Raw genomic sequence first — 20,793 nt, forward strand, 5'->3', positions numbered from 1 at the left:
GAGGATGTCTCAGAACCAGCACACACACTCATCTTACACACATACGCATTCCCTCCAGATAACAGAGGGTGGGGGAGGAGGATACACTTTGAATCAAATTTGAGATTAATCTTTTTTTTAAATGAATGGGACGAGGCCTTAAATACCCAAATGAGACTACACTAATAATTGAAAATGACAGCAAATTAGATGTTGCTAAGGAACTTGCTTCCCAGCAGGAAAGTAGAATTCAACACAATACAGTTGAAAGCAGCAAGTGGGAAAAATAAAACCATTTTGCCGTTGGAATAAACCCCAACAACATGAGACTTCTCAACAAACTAATGACATGTAAATATTATAATTAGATCTTTAGGGAGTCTCCTCCATTTATATGGAATTAGTTGGGATTCCAGAATTCTCAATAACCACCAAAATTATTATTCACAGATCCCTAAATCACTGGAGGGAAACAGATGCAACTTTCAGTAGCTTCTACTCACTGCAGACTCAGCCCTTGTGCCAAAGAATGGTAAACTAAGGCTTTAGAAACACGACAGGGACCCAGTGTTCAGTGAAGATGGAACTGGAAAAAGCACAACAGTGGTCACCACAGAAATCGAGGCTTGACAATGGGAAAAATCCCCGATGCAGTAGGTTACTCAGAGAGGACGAAGAACTTTCTTGGGAAATACTGAAGGCTGTGGGAGGCGTCTTTCTGCCTGCGAAGTGAAACGCTACTCTTCCTGGAGGCAGGGGGATGATCCTGAAAAACCTGCCCTGTCCCCGCCAGATGGAACAAAGTAGACATTGCAGGGGCAAAGGTACCTTTATAGTTCTAAGTTCCGAGCTTGTTCAAGTTGTTTAACAAATATGTTGTGGATCCTGACCTCCAAGGACATGTACCCCACTAAGGCTGAAATTGCAGGAGTTCTTTCTCTAGCCAGATGAATAAGCAGTAACCCTTTTGTTTTATTTAACGATTTCTTTGATCTTCTCCTCCAGCAGGTCCAACCACAAGGCTGGACTTTTCTTCTGCCTTTTTTTTTCCCCCTAATTTGGGAGATTGGAAAATATTTGGTTACAGTGGTACATCCTGGCTGTCTGCTGGAGGCCTTGTTGCTAGAATTTCACAGGTGAGATGCAGTTTCTTTGTTTGCATTATGGTTAGAAGAACCCCAGCGTTGGGAAGCAATTCACATAGTCCGTGGAGGACAATGTGACAGGCTGCAGTTGACAGTATTTACATGGAGATGGCAAGACTACTGGCTGCAGGGGCGCCTGGGTGGCTCAGTGGGTTGAGGCCTCTGCCTTCGGCTCAGGTCATGGTCCCGGGGTCCTGGGATCGAGCCCCGCATCGGGCTCTCTGCTCGGCAGGAAGCCTGCTTCCTCCTCTCTCTCTGCCTGCCTCTCTGCCTACTTGTGATCTCTCTCTGTCAAATAAATAAATAAAATCTTTAAAAAAAAAAAAAAAAAAGACTACTGGCTGCAGCACAAGGCAGACTGTGTTCTTTTAAACAGTTGGGTCTCCTCAGTGGCAAGACCCAACCAGAGCACAAGGTAAACAGAGAATCCGTTAAGGGGATGGGTGAATCTGATAGAAGCAGTTAGGAATGAACTCATTTTTTATTTGATTTCATTACATGTTCCTCGGGCCAGGGGACGCCTCACTTATTCAACAGCTGTTTATCTGCCTGGAATAGACTGTCCCTCTACCTCTGCCTCATCTTTTCTTCCTTCCCCACCTTAGGCAGTTCTCTCTTGACTGACACTTCCACCTGGGGGTTTGCAGAAGGGAAATGAGAAGAGATGAAATGTAAAACCCCATCAACCTTGCAACTCATTAGCAATTAGCAGCTCCTCTAAGGGTCTGGACAGGGCCTTTGGAGAAAGAGCATGGCAACATGAAGGCAGGAGGTCTCTATCTTTGTCCCTTCTTGACTTATGACACATGCACGTGCTGCCTCCCCAATGAGCATACCCTGAATTCTGCATAATTTTCAGGGAGCTATCTGTAATTCATCCTCTTTCCTTGCCATGCAAGGAAACATAAGAATATAGAAGAGGAGATTGATGTTATTCTAACATCATAAGAATAGCCTTTATTTCAATCCAATGTTATTTTTTAAAGATTTTATTTATTTGAGAGAGGGAGAGCATGAGCAGAAGGGAGAGGCAGAGGGAGAGGAAGAAGCAGACTGCCCGCTGAGCAGAGGGCCAGGTGTGGAGCTCCATGAAGGACCCCAAGATCATGACCTGAGCTGAAGGCAGATGCTTAAGGAATTGGAGCCACTCAGGTGCCTCCCACCATGTGATACTTTTTAAAGAAATATTCATCATTCACAAAATTTACTATCGATTGTTACCAAGCATTTGTTACACGTCTCACAACTGAAGTGACATACTAGTACACAGAAGTTTCCATCAGTACTTGTAACCTCATGTAGCTGGTGACCATAATGTCACCTAGTACCGTGCCAGTTGGTCCCACCTTCATGAAACAGTATCACCTGCAACCAGGTGTCTCGAGCAGAGAGCTGTCTGGTCAGTGGGAGTTCAGCAGGAAGATGGCTGACACCTCTGAGACTAGAAACTATGTTGACACAAGCCAGGAAAAACAAAACAAAACCTAAGTGGAGTCCATGGATTCCATTAAAGTTTAACGAGAAAGCAAATGCCATTTTTTCTACTGATTTCTAAAAGTCAATGAGAAAAGTGTAAGGCTCCTGCATTTGATTACACTGAAGTTACACTTCAGAATTCAGACCATAAAGGACAGTCAATAACTTTATGATGAAACAGTGTCAATAATACAGGCGGGGCAGGGCACGGGGAGTAATATATCCAAAATATTAGTCTGCTAAATCTATCCCCCCATTACCAGGTATGTTCCTTCAAGGCAGGGGATTTTTGTTTGCTCGTTCATTTTTATATCCCTGCTACCCAGACCAGAGTCTGGAATATGTAGGTGTCCAACAAATATTATTTGTCAAATAAGTAAATCAATCCAGCTGAAACAAGCCACATATTTAAAGGTTAAGAAGAGGGGTGCCTGAGTGGCTCAGTGGGTTGAGCCTCTGCCTTCAGCTCAGGTCATGATCCCTGGGTCCTGGGATCAAGCCCCACATTGGGCTCTCTGCTCGGCAGGGAGCCTGCTTCCCTCCTCTTTCTGCCTGCCTCTCTGCCTACTTGTGATCTCTCTCTCCGTCAAATAAATAAATAAAATCTTTTAAAAAAAAACAAAGGTTAAGAAGAATTAAAAAAAAAAAAAAGAATTATAGTGGTGTATCACAAAGCCAGACAGATATACATTTGTTTTGCTTCGTCCCTGCCTCGTATTTTAATTGCTATGGAAGAAGCAAGTCCAAAGACTTTGAGATATTTGTAAGTTCTGGTAGCTCCTGATTATCCTCATGTACTACATACTTTATATGTAAGTGTTTCTTTTTTTCTAATTTTCTTAACTCAGTCTTCCTAGGCATATCCTATACTTGTAGCCACGGTTTTTATGAGGAGAGAAAGCAGCATATGCAAACCCAAAGGGACATAAAAGCCAAACTTGGCTGAACACAGAGATGTTTCCTTTGCTGGACTTCTTACGGAATGAACTTGCAAAGATGTTTCCAAAGCTACAGAACGTGATGATCAAATGCAATTTTTCAAAAAGGAAACTCACAAATCAGTACAGTGACATAACAGCCGTCTGAGTTATATCCAGATTTCAAACCGTTGAGTTGTCTGACATAAATAAAGTGGCTCGATGAGGGTTATTTGGTAAGGAGATCAGGCAGCCCCAGACAGCTATGCCACACCACAGGGTAGACGTAAAGGCACAAACTCATTTTCAGCTAGTCCCCTAGGCCAGTCAGGTAAAGAGCATTTGTGATCACATATTTTATTTGTTTTTGCAAATGAGTTTTGCACACATGAATTTTCGCAAATGAGTCTATGGGCCCTAAGGAACTTTCAGATGGTAGCAAACAAAAACGTTAGTTTGTTTTGTTCACATTGTTAATATTGGTGCTGCCTTTACAGAAGACATAATGAAAATAAACTACTACACCTTGGGAGCCTCAGGGAGAGTGAAAATTTAACTCCTGGAAATTATTTGTTTTTATTTGTCCCGTGCACCCCCAAGATAGAGCTTCCCACTATTTTCTCACCTTGCAGAAAGCCCTCTTCACATTCTAGAGGAGTGATTTTCTTCTGCAAAAAACATCATGAAATTAACTATGAACAGCCACAACAATGGGTCTCACATCCATCGCTACGTGCGTGTTCAACACACAAAAGGAAGGGGAACTCAAAAAAATGCAATCCAGAAACGAGCTGAAATGCAATAGTGGCCAACAATCTCGGGGCATGGATAGGGAGAGACCCAGGCTGGGGGCTCCAAGGCCTCCAGATTTAATCCCACCCATCTTGCACCCTGACCAACAGGGACCGGATGTTGCTAACTACTGGGCCCCCGCGATGTCTTATATAAAGTGGTGGGCGAGGGAGTGTGGTTACCCTACAGGTCATGGCCCTAAGGAAATTAATAATAGCATCCATCCATTCATCTACCTGTAACAGTAACAATATAAACAATAACAATATAAACAATAACAATATAATAGCACTTCACCTGGAGAATGTCATATACTGCTCACCTTACAGAGTGATTAAATAACTATTAGTCTCCCTATTTTATGGTGAAGGAAACTGAGGCTCACGCACAGTAATCTAAGATCAAACAGCTAGTAAGAGGCACAGCTGGGACTCGGATTACGGAGGGCAAGCTCTAGAGAACCCCCACTCTTAACCAACACACCTCAGTGCAAGGTACTGAGTACCTAATGTGTATGAAGCATTGAGTTTGGCCTCTGTTTCCCCATTTGAAACTCAGGGAAATAAGACAACCACACAACACTGAGAAGATCAGGTGACGTCATCTGCAACCGCCCCGCCCCCCACCCCGATGCCTAACACCTAACAGCTACTCAGCTTAGCTGGATCCCTTCCTCCATGAGGAAGGGATGCAATTTCATCCCTTCCCTGCAGGATCGGGAATAGGCCTGGAGATGACAAAACAGTGCTCTTCTGTGTGAATCCATTCACCTCTCAGACAGAACTTGTGGAAAGTAATTTCAGTCCTTCACATTCATGGAAATCATTTTAAAGTAAAATGCCCCTACCTCATTCCCCGAGAACGGCATTAGAATCTGGTGCAACCCCTGTCCTTGTCAGGAAGTGACACCAGGCCATACTGTGCTAAGGTTTTCCCCAGCTGTAGGAGCCGCCTTATAATCAGACAACATCCTACTGAGGCATTCACACACATCTAAAAAACCCGCCAAGCTCAAAAAATGAAAAAGAGAAACCTTTTCCAAATCAATTTTCCCTTTTGTCTTTCTTTCAATTCTCAGGCTCGCTTCCTTTCAGCCATTGAGCTAAACTTCAGGTAAAAAGAAACATTTGGCATGAAAATGATTCTTCCATAAAGCCTGACATCTTTTAAATACTTTGAAGAACTGTGCATTTCAAATATACTGAGAATTCTGTAGAGAACAGAATAGCTTTTATAAAACCCGGTCATTTAATTCTGTTGCTCTCGTTTTTTAACTTGAGGATGATACCACCTATGTCAAAGGGAAGTTGCTATGTGTATTGAAAAAAAGGGCGGGGGTGGCGGGGGTGTGGCCTCTTGAGTGGAAAAAGATACTCAGGTTCTATGGAAGAGGCCCTCTGGAAAACCCTAATGTGACCTTCCTCAGAAACCATTCCAGTCATCTGGGAAATGACCCCAGCACAACAAATATTTGGTTTTGTTCTACTTTTCAATTTACCGCTCCATTTCAGAGAAATTAAAGCATCAACAACTGGTGTTTATGCAGGAGTCACAAGAACCCAAACAGCCACATATATCTCAGTTTCATTCAAAACCTGGGAAAGCAAATCAATGGGGGATAATGGAATGGGATAAAATTAGCTCCGTCGGGGGAGAAAACATATTTGCCTTCTAAGGTGCCGTCTTCTCAAAAAGGCGGAAGAGGGGAAAAAAATTAAATCTCAGTCCCACCTCACAAGAACCCACAATTCATCAAGGTGCCCATCTGCCAATGAAACCGATGAGAAAAATAGAATTAAAGACAAAAACTTGCAACATCCCAGTTAAGTTTTCTTCCCTGGGAAGAAAGCGTAACTTTTCCCTTTCATCCTTCCTCCACCTTCTGTTTGTGATGTTTCCAATTAAGATTCGCCTACCTAAAAATAGGTAATGTGGCACTCACAACTCCTGTTAGTAATGTATTTCTTTTCACTTTTCGCTTCTGAAACCAAGCAGGATCCATAAATCATGCCTCTTCTCGCATGAAATGAGAAATACTAAGGTCAACGGAAATTTCTCTGAAGGTGGAGAGGTGGAGCCACCCCAGTTACAGTTCTGCAAGTTGCAATAATTGCACATGCCTCCTAGGAAAGGCTCGGCGTCAGTAATCCTGCAGCTCAAACGAAAGCTAACTGGTCACAAGAACCTGGGAGTCTGGACGGCCCCCGCGTGCCCACGGGCGTGCACGGGCAGCATCCGCGCTACCCAGGATCAGTCCTACTCTCTGTCTGGAGCCTACCTTTGTTTGCCGCCGATCATCCACCTCCTTCCTCTTCTTTGCAAAACTAGAGTGACTCCCGCAGAGTCCTGTAGCACAAGTCTTGTAAACAAGACCTCCTGCTGGCGTGGAAGGCAAATCCATTCCCTATTATGTGTCTATTCAGTGTCTTAGAGTGCGTGGCACTTCTGTCCCAGAGAGGTTCCTGTGGACATGGAGCATCTGGGGCTGTGGGTGGAGGAAGAGGAGGGTGGCAATAAAAGGCTTTCCTCTGCTTTGATAGGGAAAGGAAGTTAGAACCCTCTCTGCTCCGTGCAGAATGAGAGGCCTCTCTCTCTCTCTCTGATGGAGCGGAGTAGAATATTCACAAGATCCCCCAAATTGAATGAGCCTGCTGGGTTGGCGATCGCACTTTTCAAATATGCCAGTCCGCATTCGGGACTGTTTTGTTTTAGGGTCTCTGTTTAGCTGTGTACTTACACTCACAGCAAATGAATCACAAAAGGGTGCGATTCTATTAAATCAAAAAATCAAGAAATGAATAGTCTAGTAACTAGAAAAAGCCAGAGAGGGACAAATCCCTGGCAGTCGTTTTTCAAGCGTCAGCCCAGTTTATTTCCATCCATCATTTATCCCACCCGGTTCAGGCCCTGACAGGCAGGACAAGAAGAGGGCAGGACCGGGCAGAGCCAGGCAGAATGGCTGAGCAGGCTGGGGCGTGGCTCTGCCCCGCCGAGCCCCGCCCCCGCCCCTCCCCCCACCCTGCCAAGGACGTGCCAGAGACTCAAAGTCACACCCTGCTGAGTTGAGTCCTGGCTCCCTAAAGCCTGGAGTGAACTAAATACAGACAAGAACCGTGCATTTCAAATATGCGGAGATTCTGTGAAGGGAATGACTTTTTAAAATGCCGAGTCTCCATTCTGTGACTGCTATTTTCAACCGGTGTACAATACTGTCTATGTCAAGAAGAAGGGCCACAAAAGACAAAAGACCAGACGTGGCTTCTTGGGCAAAGAGAGAGAGAACTCTTCAAGAGAAGCACACGACAGCCCCGGAAGTGACTTTACCCAGAAACTATTCTGGTCATTTGGGAAATGAACCGAGGCCAACAGTATTTGCTTTCGTTCTACTCTTCGACTGCTCCATTTCAGAGACATTAAAGCATCCACCGCTGGTGTTTATGCAGGTAACATGGTCAGCTCTGTCGCCTTCAGTAAGTTTCCTAATGTCTCTGCAGCTCAGTTTCCTTGTCTTCAAAATGAGTCCAAGAACGGCACTTATCCCAAAAGCTCTTTGTGAGCTTAAATGAGCAAACATGAGCAAAGTATTGAACACACTGCTCAGCACATGGTAGGCATTTAACTAAAGGAGGCTAAAACTACCCAAATATGCCAGCTGAGAGGTCCCTACGATGACTATTTCTACCACCCTCAGCCCTTCAGGGACTGATCCAACACAGCCCACCTGCAACCCACATCCTCTGACCTTCGCTGAGACTTCCTGGCCTGGGAAGGCCTTGGAGAGGGCCGCTTTGTTAACTGAGAAGCAAGCTGTATGCATGAGTTACAGGAAACTGAAAAGTGTACACACATGCATGCACACGTGTACACACGCACACACGCACCCACCAACACACACACACGTATATTTTTGAAAATCTCCTTTAATCCAGCCCACCATGGAGCCTGAAATTTCATAATTCATTCACTCCTTAAGGTCCTTTATTCATTTTACATGAGCTTAACAAATGATTACACGGAATTGAGGAACCATTAGCTACTTAACACATGATAATAAGAATCATATCTATCATAGATTCAACCCCAGCTTGTACCAGCCAGCATCCGGGCCCTATAATCACTAATCTTCCCAACCACACATGGTAGAAATATACTGTGCCCATTTTAAGGTAAGGGCACTGGGACTCAGCAGCGCCTAGGTGGCTCAGTTGGTTGAGGGTCTGACTCTTGATTTCAGTTTAGGTCATGATCTCAGGATCATGAGATTGAGCCCTGCATCAGGCTCCACACTCAGCAAGGTGTCTGCTTGAGATTTTCTCTCTCCTTCTCTCTCTGTCCCTCTTCCCTCCCTGCCCATACGCGCTCTCTCTCTCTCTCTCTCTCTCTCTCTCTAAAATAAATCAATAAACCTTAACTTAAAAAAAAAAAAAGCACTGAGACTCAGAGAAGCTGGGTCAGTGCTCATGGCTACAGAGCAGGAATTCAAACCCAATGCTGTCTAGCTCCAAAGTCTATACATTCTGCCACATGTTCTGCCAACCTCTGCCTCCATAAGGATTACTTCTATGGATAACACCTTAGCGCCCATTGTGGTAGAGCTGATAGAGAGGGTTTTGAAGAAACAAAATTGAACACAACTTAAATGTATATGGTAGCCAACCTCCAAGACGGTCCCCAGGAAAGCCTGCCTCCTGGCTTTCATCCCCATGTGTAGTGCCTTCCCACAGTATAGCAGGGTTGGCTATGAAACCAATAGAGTCCATCAGGAGGGATGGTATGCCACTTCTGAGGCTAGGTTATAAAAGGCAGGGTAGATTCTACCTTGCTTTCTTTGGGACCACTTGATCTGGGGGAAGCCAGCTGCCATATCTTGAGGACACTTGGCAGCCTTATTGGAAGGGCCCATTTTGTAAGAAAATTTGGCCTCCTGCCAACAGCCATGTGCATGACCATATTGGAAACAGATCTTCCAGCCCTAGCCTTCTCTCGTCAACCCGTTGACTCCAGCCTCGTGAGAGACCCTGGCCCAAGACCAACCAGCTAAGCCATTCCCTAAATCCTGACCCTCAGAAACTTTGTGAAAGTTGGGCACCTGGGTGGCTCAGTTGGTTGGATGACTGCCTTCAGCTCAGGTCATGATCCTGGAGCCCCAGGACTGAGTCATGCCTTGGGCTCCTGGCTTAGCAGGGGTCTACTTTTCCCTCTGACCTTTCCCCCTCTCATGCTCTTTCTCTCTCTCTCCCATTTGTTCTCTCAAATAAATAAATAAAATCTTAAAAAAAAAAACTTTGCAAGATAAGAAATGCTTGTTGTTTTAAGCTGCTCAATTTTGGAATAATTTATAACACAAAAATAATTAACTAAAACAGTGTAAAAATCAGACAATTTTAGGACTTAAAGAGTCTTGGTGAAGGGGAGTGGAGAAAGATATTAACCAAAAGGTAATAAAAAGATTTGGAAGGGCGCCTGCATGGTTCAGTTGGATACATATTCAAATCTTGATTTTGGTTCAGGCCATGATCTCAGGGTTGTGAGATGGAGCCCCACGTTGGGCTCTATGTTCAGTGGGACTCTGCTTGAGAGTCTTTCCTTCTGCCCCTCCCCCAGCTCACACGCACACATGTGCTCTCTCCAAAATAAATAAATAAAATCTTAAAAAAAAAAAAAAAGATGTGGAGCATGAGGGTAGACAAAAAGGAGAGACAGCTGAAGTCAGAAAAATTATAATATTAGCAAATACTTATATAGCATTTCCTAGGCAGTGTTCTAAGTGCTGTTATTATGTTAGCTCACTTAATTCTTATAACAAGCCTATAAAGCAGTAGTAGAGTTATTCCCATTGTACAGATACGGAAACGGAGGCACAGAAGACAAATCATTTGCAGGAGTCACTCAGCTGGCAAGTGTTTCAGGTTGGAATTCATCCCAGGCAGTCCAGTCCAGCTTCTGTCCTCTTAAACACACCATGCCCTGCCTCTCAGATTGAAAGAAAAACTGGATAAAGCAACCAAGACCTTCAAGTGGGCCAGGGGCTAGTAAACCCCAGGCTTTTGGTCTAGATTCTTTGACTATTGTTTTGAGAGAGAGAAGGATAAAGTATACTGTGTAGCAATGCTCTATTGATTTCATTTACTCCTCAAAATACTCCCAGGGGAAAGGCAGAGGAGATATACTATTTTCCCCATTCCACAGAAGAGAAAACTGAGGCCGAGAGACGGATTCAAGTGGTTCCCCCTGAATTTGAAGTCAGAGGAGTTTTCTTAGCAAGTTGGGGAATTTTCCAACTTCAAGCAAATTCTGGCCTTTTGAAACTCCCTTGTTTAACTTACTCATTGACATCACATTGACCTATTTACATTTCAGATTCCATGGACTAAAAAAACTAATAAATCAGAGGAAGCAGCCCCATGAGAAGGACATGAGGTTCATGTACCACCTCAATTTCAGCCAGAAGAAAGTACATTCATAGCAAAACACAATCACAATAATATTCAAAATCAATTGAAGCAAACAAGAGTGGCATAATTAAAGTCAGAGCTCAGGGCCTCTTTCCAAGAGAGTAAGATGGATTGAAATAACTATCACCACCCTCACCAAAAATATAATTAAATATGTATGCGTATTATTGAGGAATAATCATTATAATAGCCCTCAAAGAAAAATGTGTTTATTTCTAGCCAATTGAAAAAAAAATGTATTACTGATTCTTCTTCTCCAATAATATAGCAATTGTGAACCCTACAGAAATGCAGCAAAGCAAATGCCAAGGTTAAAATATGAAGGTACCAATGACAGAAAGCTGGATGGCTGCAGACAAACCTAACAGCCACCCCCTCCCCGTCATCATTTTCTGTTCCTCCACACGCCATCTGCCCCCCACACACTTGCGTAGTCTCTGAACTGTCTGTACGTGTGCTCCACATCGTCTAATCACAGGCTACTTCTTTCTCTGCTTCTCCAAGAATTTCTGTTATTTGGGTCTGGGCGGACAGGGTGGGATACACATCCTCTTCCCTGCGAATTCAGAATCAGTGCCTTCTCAAGCCAGGGTAGACGTTCTGGGGTCTTCTATGGAGAACGTATTTGCACTAAGGAAGGTTTCCTTTGCCATTATTGAGGCAATCAGGCCTCCCCGACACGTGGCCGGACACGTCTGCGGGCATCGCAGGGCCCCTGGGTAATCAATCCTGTTTCTCAGCCGCGCTGTCAATCAGAACCGCGCCTGAGTGCCCCCTATCGACAGCTCTCAGCGTGCGGCCGCCTCCCCCGCGCCCGCTCCTCCTTCAGGTTCATGGTAATACAGACCTCGAGCCTGCTGTTTTTTCATCAGAGACTGGAATTTTTTCATTTTCTCGGCTTGTGTTGATTCTTCCCCCCTGCCTTCTCCTTTCAGGACTGTCATAGAAAAAATACAGTATTCAACACGAATCCCCCGGAGGGCCTCTTGGCCACGGTTTCAGTATCTATCAGTCTTCCATTCCTTCCCCTCTGTCCTTCCCTTCAGACACCCCAGACCTCAGCCTGCCCATCTCTAGAACAACCCCAAACATCTGGACTCCAGCTTCGTCTCTCTTTCCAACCATTTTTTGACCTGCTCGGGGTCCAGAAAACCTTAACAAATTATTAGCAGGAAGCTGAATTGTTCTCCACGTGTCAGAATGATCCCCCGTTTTAGCACCAAAATTGTGTGCGCTGGGACCTCGCGTGCCAAATTTTTCAGGACCGCCTCAATTTCCAATAATCTGCTTCTCTGACCCGGGCTTCCAAGCATGGGTTTGGAAAATCAGAGTGCAACATGCGGCCGGAAGCCAGTCTAATGAGCTTATTTTAAGTAATTATTGTGCACATCCTTTCCCTTTGCTCTCTCAGAAAGCCATCAGCACAAGAAAAACGCCTATTTTGATCAGAAATTGCATCTTTATTCTCTGTGAACGAAAAGAACCCCTAACTTACTTCATGGCACACTGGAGACGACAGGGACAGGCCCACTTGGGATTTGCTAATACCTGTGCCCCGCACCCACCAGCCCCTAACACAAGCCTTGACCTCCAGCGCTCCGTATGCTTGTGTGAGCACACACATGTGCGCGCATACACGGACAGCTAGCCCTTAACCTCCTCAGTCTCATTCGGAGAGAAGCCACCGCAGTATTGGCATAGAAGACATTACGGAACGACTCTTTCCTCTCTACTTTCCACAGTCCCTAGGTTTGTGCTTTCCCAAGGTAGCTACCCCAGCTAGGTACCTTCCTCCCTCTGTCAACTTACAAGAAACACCAAGGCAACTGACAATCGGTTATCTGTATTTTGGCAGCTTCACACACACACACACACACACACACACACACACACACACACACACACGCACGGGATACGTGATTGCTTTCTATGAAATATTTCCATACAGAAGGATGTTGGTCTGCTGCAAAAGCTTCAGTATGGGCAACAGTCTTTAAATGGGGAACCGAAGGAGTTTTCATTTCATCCAAGGATGACTTTGAGGGACATTTGTTAAAGTGGCAGCATAAACCATGGTATTAACATAGCTAAAGAGTTCAATAATAGGTCAGCTGGAAACTGAAGACAGCCTGTGGAAAAGGGGCAGGGGAAGATGTAATGATACGGAGTGACACGATCACAAATTGCCTGCCAGGCCCTGCACTGGGCACAGCACATGCCTTCTCTCGGGCAATCCCTGCTACAATCCCAGGAGACGGGCCGTACATGTGCTGAGATGCTCTTTCTGGATGAAGAAACAGGCCCAGTGAGGTTGATCACACTGGATTCCAGACTCTCTTTGGGAAACACCCTCTTCTTTCACTCTACAGCCACCAAATCACCATCGGGTTAATGTTTAGCCTCTCCGGGGTCATGACAATAGGGAGTTTTGTAAATCCCTTGAGAGTGGTTTCTCCCTGTAAATGATGAATTGACAGTTTCCTGCCTACCTCAGCCTCTTGAATATCCAGTTACTGAGTCAGAGCCTTTGAACCAAAGCACTCCACAGCTCTGTAAATAGGGACCGATCCTGGAACACTCCAGCCGCTCCAGTGCCTTCTGTGTATAAAATCTCCACCATCTGGGGCACCTGGGTGGCTCAGTCAGTTATGCATCTGCCTTCAGCTCAGGACTTGACCCCAGAGTCCCAGGATCAAGCCCCATGTCAGGCTCCTGCTCCACGGAGAGTCTGCTTCTCCCTCTCCTCGCCCCGGCTCCTGCTAGCACACACGCTTGCTCTCACTTGCTCACTCTCTCTCTCAAGTACATAGATAAAATCTTTTAAAAAATAAATAGGGGCGCCTAGGTGGCTCAGTGGGTTAAACCACTGCCCTTGGCTCAAGTCATGATCTCAGGCTCCTGGGATCGAGCCCTGAATTGGTCTCTCGGCTCAGCAGGGAGCCTACTTCCCCCTCTCTCTCTGCCTGCCTCTCTGACTACTTGTGATCTCTCTGTCAAATAAATAAATACAATCTTTAAATCTATAAATAAATAAATTAATAAAATAAAATAAAATCTCCACCATTTCCAGCTGGGGATCCTGTGGGTCTGTCTCCTCTCCAACAGTATTTGAATGGAACAGACCAGGAGTGCCCTTTCCAGCCTCCCATGACCCTCCAACCTCTTTTCCAGTCACAACGTTCAGAGCCATCTTCTCAGCACCCTCAGCCTCTGGAACCAGCCAACACCATCTTTTGAGCTTAGCTTCATTACTGGCCACCAACCATGAGCTCCCAAATTGGTCAGAATTATTCCCCCAAGGTGGAGGCCACCGTCGACGGCCTGGTCAGCACGCACCTGCAGGCCTCCCACACATACCTCTCTTGGGGCTTCTATTTCTACCATGCCGGTGTGGCTCTGGAAGGAGTGAGCCACCTCATCCCCAAATCGGCTGAGGAGAAGCATGAGGATGCCCAGCACCTCTTGTAGAGGTAAAAATGCGGCAGCCAGGCCCTCCTCCAGGACGCACAGAAGCCATCCATCCCATGGAAGCTTCTGGGGTTCTGGAGAAGAACCTGAAGCAGGCCCTTCTGGATCTGCCTGCTCAGGTTCTGCCCACACAGACCCGCAGCTCTGTGATTGCTAGAGAACCACTTCCTACATGAGCAGGTGGAACTCAGCAAGGAGATAGCAACCACCTGGCTAACTCCACAGGCTGGCGGCCCCCAAGCTGGGCTGGGTGGGTGTCTCTTCAAAAGGTTCACCCTTTGAGAGGCCCCTCTGGCCTCCCCCTGGTCCCAGGACTCCTGCCTGAGCCTCTCCCTGCAGCCGTGAGGCAACTTTTTAGCTACCCTGGAGGCTTCTCCTAAGTAGTGGACCAAACAGAAACAATAAAGCTTTTTGCAAGAAAAAAAAAATAATCTTCATTTCCATCCACCAATTTATTCTTTTGTTTTCCACAGACACTGTACCCCGGTTTTCCTCTTTAGCTAAGGGAAGGTGGCAAATGCAAACTCCTATTAATGCTTTGAGAACTTTACCCTCCATCATTTTCATTATATGCTCTTTTCCTCTTCTGCCCTTATCAGGATGTTTTCTTTAGAACCAAAAGACTCCCCATGATCAGTGACCCTTGAGAGCGCTTGACTCAGATATACCAATTCAATTAGTGTCCCACAATATCAGCTTGCCTTGTCCTGCTTCCTGGCTCGCTCTCTCTCTCAAGAAGAAATAAGTAACCTTTGAGATAGTTCCTTGATTACCATGCTAACAAAATTCTTTAAAGACACATATACCTTGGGGCGCCTGGGTGGCTCAATGGGTTAAGCCTCTGCCTTCAGCTCAGGTCATGATCTCAGGGTCCTGGGATTGAGCCCCACATCGGGCTCTCTGCTCAGCGGGGAGCCTGCTTCCCCCCTCTCTCCCTGCCTGCCTCTCTGCCTACTTGTGATCTCTCTCTCTGTGTCAAATAAATACATAAAATCGTAAAAAAAAAAAAAAAAGACACACATACCTACATACATATATTTTTCACATAGGTATCATAAATGACCATCTATGCATAAAATACATATTTATCCATCTGTTCTACCTAAAGAAAAAAGCTCTGCCAAGCACTGAGCTTTTATCATGTCATGGGCAGGTGATGCCCCAAATGCCAGTCCTGCCTACACCCCTTCCAAGGACCCCTGTTATGACCTGATTCCCCGGGGACAATCTGTGAACCAAGGGGAGCCAAGCTGAAGGCTCACAATCAATGATCAGACCCTGATGTGAAACAGTGAGCCCAGCCCATAAGAGTCCTTTCTTGGTAATCTGACTGGGAAACAACGGGAGAAGGGTCTCAAGGGTGATGGTGCTGAGGGAGGGAAGGGCGCTTGGGCCGGGATGAGCTTCAGGCACACAGACATTGTGAGGGGGTAGAAAGCCACAGGAGGCTAAAGGCAGTCAAGAAGCTGCCTGGAACAGAGGAAAACAAAAATGGAGTAGACAACATGTGGGAAAAGCACATGGCAAGTGGTCCTGGTGTTTAGGATCATAAATACAGGGGAGAAAGAACGAAGGATGCCTGAGGCTTGGGAGGAGGAAAGGAAGAGGACCCAAAGTGTGAAAGAAAGAGACTTAGAAATGAGCAAACAGCTGATACAATCAGAGGTGTGATGTGGGATCCTTTGACTTGGCATTAAGCCTTTGTGTGTCATACTCCCTTAAAAAAAAAAAAAAAGAGGAAGAGAAACAAGCAAAGGCAGACATGCTCTCTAAAACACACAAGATGTCTGAAACTCTCACCAAGGACAAACCTGCCCCACAGGACAGTCAAGCTTCTCACCTGTTCACAACTAAAATAAGAAAGAACATTTCCTATGGGGTATGGATTTACATTTTGTTCTGAAGACAAAGTTCATGTTGCTGATCACATACCAGACAAAGGAAAGGCTGCACCGTGATGGTCTACATGTTTTCTTAATGTGAACAGAATAAACAGAGGCCTACAACCCATTCCTGCATCAACACATGACTTTATGGCCGGTCTCAAACATCCTGTCGCACGCCATGCACCAGGCACCGTCCTAACCCCAGTCCGGAGGTTCTCCGACTTCATCCCACCAGGGATCTGGGATTAGGCATGAAACTCTCCCACAAGCCCTCCAGCTTACAGGGAACTTCCCTTTCCATGTAAAACAAACACATTTCTTTTCTATTAAGGATGCTTCCATGAACCCTCGTACCATTTCTGCGTACCTTCCTACTTTCCCCGGGCAAGCTGGACATTGAAGGGGTTACTGACAAGTCAAATCCCAAGTACAATTCAAATGCATTTTCTGGACCCTGCAGAGTATATACAAAAATGGCCCCATGCCTTGGTAGAGCAGCAAGCACAATGGTGAAAATGGAGCGCCTGGCATGTGGCCTGCTGGTCTCATTATGTTACAGTTAGACCAGCAGGTGAAAAATCAGTGTTGGCATTTAAACCCCACCAAGTTGGGGAGGGTTTAAAATGGTTCGTGTCTGCCTTCTGCAAAAGTTAAAGTGAAGACAAGGCTGGTCTGTTTTACACGGCACGGGCTTCCCCTAATTAGCCAGCCGCAAGTCGCAGAGAAGAGTTATACAGGTACTTACTATTTATAACCCATGGCCACATCCACAAAATACTTTCTTCTCTGTCGATAGACATTGTCCTTAAATCCCTTAAACAGAAAAGAGATTAAGTTATTTAACAAAGTGCCGAAAAATCGACCGCAGTAGTCCTGAAAGAAAATCGCCATGGTGTTTACTGAGTGTCAGAGTCAAATGTGAATTTTGTCCTTGGACGACCATCTTGATGGCACAGGCAGAAGCGAACCGGGCTTACAGTAAAACCTCGTTACATTTGGGCTGCACTCATTTAGGATGCGTGGGAATTCAGGCTACAGTGAACGGTATCTTTGGTTTTCAAGTATCATCTATGTGTAATTGATGTTAATCACAAGTTAATCTTATCCTGTTCATTAAAACAGGTCCCTTTAACATGGTTATTCAGTAAGTTAACCTAAATGTAATTGCTTTGGGTACACAGCCAATAAACGCACATTTGTTAAAATTTCTATCATTCAGAATAATCATTGAATCCCCCAAATTAGCATGGATTAAAGAGGTTTTGCTGTTTTCTATGCGTATAGCCACATAATGCAAAATCGGTTATGAGGGATTCATGCACAGGAGAGCAAGTGAGCTCCATTCCACTCTGAGGCCCCCTCAATCCTGTTTAGTTTTTAGGAACTTCAAGACTTCTGTCCATCGTCATGCACTTGGGAAGTTAAACATCCTGTCATTGTTTTGTCAAGTACAATTACTTCCCAGAGGAATTTTCCGGTTTACTCAAGAATCTCTCCTCTTGTCAACAGACCTTCCACTTTCCTTTTTTCAGGTACCTTCAATCAATTCTTTCTGGGTTGGTTTCTTCAAACTGCTGGAAACCCAGAAGGAATGGTTTCCATTTAACATCTTACATCTGCAACCCTGCAACCTCAAAGGTAACCAGGAAGCAGCAGCCACTCTGAGAATGGAGGCCAGATGAGATGGGCCTCTGGGATCATGGGCTCTTCGGGGAGAGCTGAGACAGGCCCACGAAGGCCCAGGTTACCTCTGCTCTGGCTTGCACGCTTCTGCAAGGCAGGCTGTTCAAGAGGAACCTCAAACACAGAGAAAATCACCCTGTTCTCTTGTATGGTTGACGGAGAACTGGCTTTGAGGACTGTCCGCTGGGCTGAGGTAAAGAACTTCCATAGCCAAAGGCCTTTCTCTTGCAAGAGCATCTCTGTTAGCGGGACACAGAGAGAGCAGCCCGAGATCACCCAGACATCCTGCAGAAATGAGGTATGCCCGCCAGAGAAGCTAGCACTTTCTTCTGCTATGAATTGGTAGTTTTCAAACTGGTGTTCACATGCAGGCTTACGAGGCTTTAAAATCTGTCTACACAAAATGTTGTGACCAAGCTACCGCATTCACAGATGGGTCTGTGACCTAAAAAAAAGTTCCGCTCTAGAGGAGAAAGTACAAGTTTCAAGTTCCTAGGAGTACCAAACAGTCGAGGACGGCAAAACGGAAGAGTTTCAAGCACCTGTACGACTCAGAAGGAAAGCAGGCCGTGACGAAAGGCGAAGAGTCATGTGAAAACACAGCACCTGTTCCCCAGCTCCTGCCAAACCAGACACCATCCTGCAAGAATAGTTACCAGATGGGCTTCCTGAAGATTCTTGACTGTCTCTCCTTGGCAAACACCTGTACCTTTTCCAGGCATGCGAGAGAGTGATTTACTCATCATGCCTCATTAGCCTAGTATGGCTGTGATTATGCAAATGTCGTTGGCGAGCCAGAGCTGCCAGGATTGAACTGTGGACTAGCAAAATAAAACAGGGACGCTGGCTACACCAGTGATCACAGAGACAGCACTCCTTGGCCATGGAATCTGGACTGAAGGCTGGGATAAGGTTACCAGATAACAGAGAGGACCCCCAAGCAATAGGTGGGGCATACTTATACTAAGAAATGATTCTTCGTTTACCTAAGATTCGCATTTAACTGGGCACCCTATATATATATATATTTATTTTTTTTAATTTTTTTTTTTTTTGCTAAATCTGGTAAGCCTAATCCCCACAGAGTATCTGCAGCACACTCATGCTTCCTCCAATTTAAATCCAGAGGAACTGAAGAGCCCCCCAGCACCCTAAAACACTCAGCCAAGTGTGCAGCAGCACTCAAGTAGCTATCCCAAACAGTTCGGCCCTGCTGAAATATTAGAATCCTCCAAGGAGTTTTAAAGGATACTCCAAAACTAGACACATTCCCAGAGGTTACTCTCTAAGCACTCAGAGGTGAGACCCTGGCCTCAGTATTTTTTTTTTTTTTAATTCCCCACAGATTATTTGAATGGAAAGCTAAGGTCGAGCATCACTGAGCCAGAACATTAATTCTCAAACACTAGCGCTCACCAGAATCTCCTGCAAGTCCTTTTAAATGCAGATTCCAGGGTCCATCCTGAAAGTTCTGATTCAGGGGGCTTCCGATAAGCCCAAGGACCTGAATTTTTAACAAGCACTTTATGGCTGGGCCTTGAACCACCCTTTGAGAGACCATCCCACTCTAGATCCTTGCTACTCAAGGGGTAGCAGACCTCCAGAGCCAGCCTCAACTGGGAGCTCACTAGGCATACAGAGCCCCACTCCGCACTTTGAAAAGATCTTCCTGGTGGTTTGTCTGGCAAAGTCAGACAGACGCTGACCTAGAGAGATGGTTAGCCCCTTCCAGCAAGCCTCGGCACCCTGCCTCTCCCATTCTGGCTCCTTCTGAGCCATCTAAGTACAAAGACACCAGCCTGACACAGTAATCCCTAGCTCAGAACGGGGAGTACTCCCAGGCACCAAAAGTCCTTAGCCCTCTTTCTCCATGCTCACCAAATAATAACTTTCAAAAAACACCCACTTACCAATACCAGATTTTGCATCATGAACATTTGGTGTGTAAAAGAAGTACATGGGGTTAAAAAAAATGGTGAGTAAGGTCAGAGATTGCTAAGCACTTGGAATTATTTCAACTGACCACACAAAAAATAAGAGAAGGTATCATAAGGTGGATACAATTAGGAGTAATGGATCAGAAATAAACACAGGGAAATTTACACTGGGTATTGGAATCCATTTTTTCACAAGGTCAGTGGTTCCTATGGTTGTTCCTCTAAACAAAGCTGACCTTCTTTCTCCTGGTTGAGTAATTTAAGAACTAGACTAAGGGGAACATTTGGAAATAGGAGGTTAAGCAAGAAATCTTACTATCCAGGCATTGATCTGAATGATTTACTGCAGCATTTCCATTCCTGGGATTAGGCATTTACTCTTGCCAAAATGCTTTCCAGTTGTTTTATTAACGAAGACTTTCAAATGCCCCTTGGAGGTCAATAAGGATTTTATTTCCACTTTTTACATGAAGAATTTGAGGCATGGAGGTAGGGGGACTTGCCCAAGGTCATCCTGCAAGTTAACAGCTGGTATCTGGAAAGTCCTATTACTGCTAATCTCTTTTTTTTTTTTTTTTTTTTTTAAGATTTTATTGATTTATTCAACAGAGAGAGAGAGAGAGATCACAAGTAGGCAGAGAAGCAGGCAGAGAGAGAGGGGGAAGCCGGCTCCCTGCTGTGCAGAGAGCCCGATGTGGGGCTCGATCCCAGGACCCTGAGATCATGACCTGAGCCGAAGGTAGAGGCTTAACCCACTGAGCCACCCAGGCGCCCCTACTGCTAATCTCTTAAATCAAGCTTCTGTGCTAAGTCTGACTCCTCTGAACATTGGGTTGGCTTGGGGGGCAGTGGGGAGATAACAAGTGGATGACCCTTTAAGGCACTTAGAGTGTCCAGAAGCCTTCCCTGTGACTTACTGTGTTATTCTGAAATTTTGGATTGGCAAATGTAACACACCATGTCTTTGAGTAAATTCAGCTTCTTGAAAATAATGCCATTGAGTTAGGTCTGTTGGACCATTTGTTTGAGTGGTATGTTATGAATTGGTCTGAATT

At 45.3% G+C, this 20,793-nt stretch overlaps 1 protein-coding gene across 2 annotated transcripts in view; it reads right to left on the reverse strand.

The window, feature by feature from the left end:
* The window catches only part of LOC111142174 (tryptophan hydroxylase 2), a 94,548-nt gene that overhangs the window by 66,863 nt on the left and 6,892 nt on the right, over positions 1-20,793 (reverse strand). For both annotated transcript variants that reach the window (XM_022495179.1, XM_022495178.1), the window contains exon 5: positions 16,864-16,931. In XM_022495179.1, the coding sequence (XP_022350887.1) occupies positions 16,864-16,931 (68 nt within the window). The remainder of the gene's footprint in view (positions 1-16,863; positions 16,932-20,793) is intronic.

The sequence above is a fragment of the Enhydra lutris genome, unplaced genomic scaffold, assembly GCF_002288905.1.
Source record: "Enhydra lutris kenyoni isolate GAN:26980312 unplaced genomic scaffold, ASM228890v2 scaffoldscaffold7, whole genome shotgun sequence".
Taxonomy (NCBI): Eukaryota; Metazoa; Chordata; class Mammalia; order Carnivora; family Mustelidae; genus Enhydra; species Enhydra lutris.